The sequence below is a fragment of the Mandrillus leucophaeus genome, unplaced genomic scaffold, assembly GCF_000951045.1.
Source record: "Mandrillus leucophaeus isolate KB7577 unplaced genomic scaffold, Mleu.le_1.0 Scaffold58, whole genome shotgun sequence".
Classification (NCBI taxonomy): Eukaryota; Metazoa; Chordata; class Mammalia; order Primates; family Cercopithecidae; genus Mandrillus; species Mandrillus leucophaeus.
In genome coordinates, this window is record NW_012106252.1 from 1315411 (window position 1) to 1321784 (window position 6374).

The 6374-nt window shown below is 53.3% G+C and overlaps 2 protein-coding genes across 2 annotated transcripts in view; both read left to right on the forward strand.

Moving 5' to 3' along the window:
• Positions 1–6374, forward strand: part of LOC105552965 (zinc finger protein 385C) — a 43066-nt gene that overhangs the window by 14038 nt on the left and 22654 nt on the right. The gene's annotated exons all lie outside the window — the stretch shown is intronic.
• LOC105553082 overlaps positions 3171–6374 on the forward strand; it is a 5769-nt gene continuing 2565 nt past the window's right edge. The window contains exons 1-2 of the mRNA XM_011999029.1: positions 3171–3713; positions 5353–6363. Of these exons, the coding sequence (XP_011854419.1) occupies positions 3171–3713; positions 5353–6363 (1554 nt within the window). The remainder of the gene's footprint in view (positions 3714–5352; positions 6364–6374) is intronic.

Here is a 6374-nt window from a genome sequence, read left to right on the forward strand (position 1 = left end):
AAACTCTGTCTCAAAAAAAAAAAAAAAAAAGAGAAAAAAGATCATCTAATTGACAATCTCAGAAACGAGTTCTTTCAGGTGGCCAAAATGAATCCATTCATTCCTTTTTAATGTGTTGGCATTGTTTTCTATTTTTATTTTATTTTTAAATTTTTATTTATTTATCTTTTGGAGATGGGGTATTGCTGTGTTGCCCAGGCTAGTCTTGAACTCCTGAGCTCAAGTGATCCACCTGCCTTGGCCTCCCATATTTTTATTTTTATTTTAAAATTTTATCTATTTATTTATTTTGAGACAGCGTCTCACAATGTTGCCCAGGCTGTAGTGCAGTGGCATGATCATAGCTCATGATAGCCTTGAACTCCTGGGCTCAAGTGATCTTCCCTCCTGAGTAGCTGGGACTACAGGCATATACCACCATGCCCCGCTAATTTTTTAAAAACATTTTATTTGTAAAGACAGGGTCTCCTTATGTTGCCCAGGCTGGTCTGGAACTCCTGGGCTCAAAAGATCCTCCCACCTCGGCTTCCCAAAGTGCTGGGATTACAGGTGTGAGCCACCATGCCTGGCCCTTTCATTCTTTTAAACAACCAACTTTTACTGAGAGGTATCTGTGTGCCCAGCCCCAGACAGGGACTTAGAGATATGAAAATGAACAAACATGGTCTTGGCTTCTAGGAACTCAGTGCGGAGATACATAGAGAATCCCTGTATTCACCATATTGTGTCATGAAGACTCGTGCATAGGGAGCTGTGGGGAACCAGAGGATGGCTACCAGCCCAGGTTGTAGGGATCAGCATGGCAGAAGGGATACCTGAGCTGCCCTCAGGCAATGAGTGGGAATTAGTAAGGAAAGAAGAGGGAGAGGGAATTCTAGGCTCAGAGGATGAAGACAGGGACAAAGTAACAGCTTGGTGTCCACTGGGGATGCAAGCCATCAGAATTGATTGGGCAGACAGGAGTGGCGGGAGGCTCTATTAACAGAAGCATTCAGAGCCTGGGGAGGGCCTTGTTGGCTTGTGGTGAGGTGTGTAGACTTAGGCAGTGGGATATCAGTAAAGAGGTGGAAGCCAGAGAGTGACACAGTTGGATCTGTGTGTGAGCTTGCTGTCTCTGACTGTTGGGTGAGGGATGAGTCTGGGGGAAATGACCATGCAGAGACCGAGGCAGCTGCAATGATCCAGGTGATACCGTGAGGGCCTGAACTGGACCAAGGCTAGGCAGCTGAAGGGAGAGAGATGGTACAGACCAGGGTCTCAGTACAGCCTTTGGGGTCAGGAGGACATGGGTTCTGATTCAGCCTCAGCTACTTACTGCTTATGAAACCTGAAGCAAGCCAGTTAAAGTCATTGACCTCAGTTTTCTCCTCTCCAAAAGGATAATGTCTCAGCCACGGAGAGTCGTCTGGGTCTGCCCTGGATCATTGTAAAGCACTTAGCACAGGGCCTCAATTCACATCCCGGAAATGGTAGTTACAGTTAAGCATGAAGAGGAGGACACAGGTTGGATAAATAATTAAAAGGTAGAGTTAAGGCTGGGCGTGGTGGCTCACGCCTGTAATCCCAGCGAGATCACGCCACTGCACTCCAGCCTGGGTGACAGAGCGAGACTCTGTCTCAAAAAAAAAAAAAAAAAGGTAGACTTGGCAGGTTTTGGCCAATGGCTGGACATGGCTTTTCAATCCTGAACTGCTCATCCTGGCCTTGTGTCTGGGGAGGTGGCAGAGTGAGGGAGGTAGAGGCAGCCGGCTACCTGCCTTCAGTCTGGGGCCCCAGGTCTGGGCTACCTGTCCCAGAACCACAGTACCAGTGGGTGTGGGTGTGAGTTTGTGTGCACCTGTGTGTGTAAGGAAGGCAGCTTTAGAGAAAGCACATCTTCCTGTGGCTTGGCAAGAATCAGCTTTGTGCTGATTTTTTTTTTTTTTTTTTTTTGAGATCGAGTTTTGCTCTTGTTGTCCAGGCTGGAGTGCAATGGCGTGATCTCAGCTTACTGCAACCTCTGCCTTCCGGGTTCAAGCGATTCTCCTGCCTTAGCCTCCCAAGTAGCTGGGATTACAGGCATACGCCACCATGCCAGCTAATTTTGTATTTTTAGGAGAGATGGGGTTTCTCCATGTTGGTCAGGCTGGTCTCGAACTCCTGACCTCAGGTGACCCGTCTGCCTCGGCCTCCCAAAGTGCTGGGATTACAGGCATGAGCCACTGCACCTGGCCATCCTTTTGTTTTTCTTTTTTTTTTGAGACAGGGTCTAGCTCTGTCACCCAGTCTGGAGTGCAGTGGCGCCATCACGGCTCACTGCAACCTCTGCCTCCCAGGCTCAAGCAATCCCGCCTTAACCTCCCCAATAGCTGGGACTATAGGCATGCACCACCATGCCTGGCTAATTTTTTTTTTTTTTTTTTTAGAGATGGGGTTTTGCCATGTTGCCCAGGCTGGTCTTGAACTCCTGGGCTCAAGTGAGCCACCTCCCAAAGTGCTGGGATTACAGGAGTGAGCCACCATGCCTGGCCTGATTTCCTTCTGATGAAGTAGATGACTGTGGGCTGAAGGGCACAGTCATCTTTTGGGCTAGGAGTTGAGAGTTCTGAGTTTTAGTCCTGTTTCACTATGAATTCCTCATGGGCCCTGAGAACCACTATCTGTCTCCAGACTGAGTTTCCCCCTTATAAAATGCAGTTGCCTAGGTGATGCCAGTCTTTCCAGTTCTGAGATGCTTCAGCAGTCAAAGCGAATCAGTGCCTTGTCCTGGGTGGAAAGAGACCCCGGGAGAGGGCTGGGGTCCCCACACCTCCCTGCCTTGGATAACACTCTAGGGCCCTTTGCATGACTCCATCCACTGCCCGGAGCCCCTGCCCCATTGAGCCCCTCCACCCCTCAGCTGGGAGGACTCTGTGGGCAGCATGGAGCCTACCACGCCACCCTAAACTGCCCCTACCATGACAGACCCCTAACACCTCTCCCTTGTCTGTTTCATCTCCAGTCTCCTACCCACGGAGCAGGAATAAACTCTTCAGGCTGAGATGGATGGGCCCTGTTAGCCTGGTGGGCTGCCCCCATCCCGCCTCCCCATCAACTCCTCTTGTCAAGGGAGGTGCCTCTGTGTGTGGGGGGAGGCAGGGGGGCAAGAGCATTCAGGTGGGGGTTGGGAGTTCCTTGCTCAGAGAGCAAGAATGGTGCCCCCAGGGAAGAAACCAGCGGGAGAGGCCTCCAACTCCAACAAGAAGTGTAAGCGTTACTTCAACGAGCACTGGAAAGAGGAGTTTACCTGGCTGGACTTTGACTATGAGCGGAAGCTGATGTTCTGCCTCGAGTGCCGCCAGGCCCTGGTACGGAACAAGCATGGCAAAGCCGAAAACGCCTTCACTGTGGGCACTGACAACTTCCAGCGCCACGCCCTGCTGCGCCACGTGACCTCAGGAGCCCACCGCCAGGCTCTGGCTGTCAACCAGGGCCAGCCCCCTTTTGAGGGCCAGGCTGAGGGCGGAGAGGCCTGCCCAGGCCTGACTACGACCCCCGCCTCCAGGGGTGTCAAGGTGGAGGTAGACCCGGCCAAAGTGGCTGTGCTGACTACCGTGTACTGCATGGCAAAGGAGGATGTGCCTGATGACCGCTGCTCTGCCCTGCTCGAGCTGCAGAGGTTCAACCTGTGCCAGGCACTGCTGGGCACAGAGCATGGCGATTACTACAGTCCCAGGAGGGTGAGGGACATGCAGGTGGGTGACAGCCAGAAGTATGGGGGAAGGGCTTGGGAAGGGAGGACACTGAGCCACCTGGGAACAGCCCCAGCATGCCAGGCCCTTGGGGAGCAGCTAGGGCATTTCATTCATATCTTCTTCCTTCAGAACCTTCCCTGAGGGCCTACTGTGTGCCTGGTGCTGGGCTAGCTGCAGGGATACAACAATGAAGAGGCCAGACCAGGCCTTCTCTTTAGCGGGAACAGGGGCACTCTTCTCACTAGCTAAATCAGACGTTGCAAACTGGTGGTCTGGAGGCTTGATTGACCCACAAATGTATTTAATTTTTTTTTTTCTGAGGAGTCTCGCTCTGTCACCCAGGCTGGAGAGCAGTGGCGCGATCTCAGCTCACTGCAACCTCTGCCTTCTTGTCTCAAGTGATTCTCCTGCCTCAGCCTCCCTGTTAGCTAGGATTACAGGCATGTGCCACCATACCCAGCTAATTTTTGTATTTTTAGTAGAGACAGGGTATCACCATGTTGGCCAGGCCAGTTTTGAACTCCTGACCTCAGGTGATCCGCCCACCTCAGCCTCCCAAAGTGATGGTATTATAGATGTGAGCAACCGTGCCTGGCCTCTGTTTTTTTTTTTTTTTTTTAAACATAGAGATGGGGTCACACTATGTTGCCCAGGCTGGTCTTGAACTCCTGGCCTCAAGCAATCCTCCTGCCTTGGCCCCCCAAAGTGCTGGAATGGAAATGGAAATGACTTCTGACTTAGTTTTCTTTTGGGGCTGTTTTCTGTGCCGAGCCTGTTTAATTAGTTTTCATAGTGTTTTTGAAAAACTTGAATTTGTTTCAACTTTAAAAAAACTCAGGAGATTACATATAAAAATCTATATTTGTGACTATATTGAAAAGCAAGGTCCCCATGCTCTCACAGCAGGATGTGCTGGAGTTGGAGAGCAGGGCATTCCCTCTGGCTTATCCCTGGCCTTCTCTAAGCTCAGTATCACTCACATGGCCCCTGGAGACATGCAGATTGCAGCTCTGTCCTAGGTACTAACTGTGTGAGTCCTGTGGGCTGGGTTGGAGGTGGGGGAGTTGGATCTCATCCTACAGAGATGACAAATAGAGAAACAGCATACAGCTGGGACCCAGGGTAACTGGGAGTTGGGAGTGAGTGTGCCTATCAGTTAATCACGGAGCTGGACAGTGGAGGGAGACCCCCAGGAATAGGGCAGACTAGGATGATGCTATAGAAAAACACAGTGAAAAAATTAGCTTTCCTAGAGCTCTTTATGGTTCATAAAGTGCTTTCACCACAACAAAAGTTGACATTTATAATTTACAACAATGCTTTGAGAAGATTTGGGGCTGGTATTAGCTGACAGCAGGTATAAGAGCTTAGAAAACTAGACCGGATGTGGTGGGAAGCCAGGGTGGCAGGACTGTTCTTAGAGACATCAGGAGCTGTAGAGGTGAGAAAACTGAGGCTCAGAGAGGTGAAGTGACTGGCCGAAGGTAGCACAGCCAGTAAGTGGCAAAGCCAGGATTAGTCCCTAAGTCTGTGTGACCTCAAGGCCTGGGCTCTTTCCACCACCCCGCACTGCCTGCCTCCGCCTCTCAGGACAAGCCTAACTCAGTCCTCCCTCCCTTTCTCTTCCTGGCTGTCCCAGGTGGCCATTGCCAGTGTCTTGCACACAGAGGCCTGCCAGCGCCTGAAGGCATCCCCATATGTGGGGCTGGTGTTGGACGAGACCAGAGACTGGCCGGAGTCACACAGCCTGGCCCTGTTTGCCACTTCGGTGTCCCCCTGTGATGGCCAGCCTGCCACCACCTTCCTGGGCAGTGTGGAGCTACAGGAGGGTGAGGCCACTGCTGGCCAGCTCTTGGACATCCTGCAGGCTTTCGGCGTATCTGCACCCAAGCTGGCCTGGCTCAGCTCAAGCCTCCCCAATGAGCGCCTGGGGAGTGTGGGCCCACAGCTCCGGGCCACTTGCCCACTGCTGGCAGAGCTGCACTGCCTCCCTGGCCGCACAGATCCTGAGCCCCCCGCCTACTTGGGTCAATATGAGAGCATATTGGATGCTCTATTCCGCCTCCATGGTGGTCCTAGTTCCCACTTGGTCCCTGAGCTCCGGGCAGCACTGGACCTTGCAGCTATTGACTTGGCAGGGCCTCGGCCAGTGCCCTGGGCCTCCCTGCTGCCTGTCGTGGAAGCAGTGGCAGAGGCCTGGCCTGGCCTGGTGCCCACCCTGGAGGCTGCAGCCCTTGCCTCACCTGTGGCGGGGTCACTGGCCCTGGCCCTGCGCCAGTTCACCTTCGTGGCCTTCACCCACCTGCTGCTGGATGCCCTGCCCTCTGTGCAGAAGCTCTCCCTTGTCCTGCAGGCGGAAGAGCCGGACATGGCCTTGCTGCAGCCCCTGGTGATGGCGGCTGCGGCCTCCCTCCAAGCTCAGCGCGGCTCAGGTGGGGCCCGCCTCCAGGGCTTCCTGCAGGAACTGGCATCCACGGACCCTGACACCAGCAGCGGGCGCTGCACCTACCGCGGCGTGGAGCTGCTCGGTTACTCAGAGGCTGCGGTCCGGGGCTTGGAGTGGCTCCGGGGGTCCTTTCTGGACTCCATGCGGAAGGGCCTACAGGACTCCTACCCCGGGCCTTCGCTGGACGCCGTGGCCGCCTTCGCGGCGATCTTCGA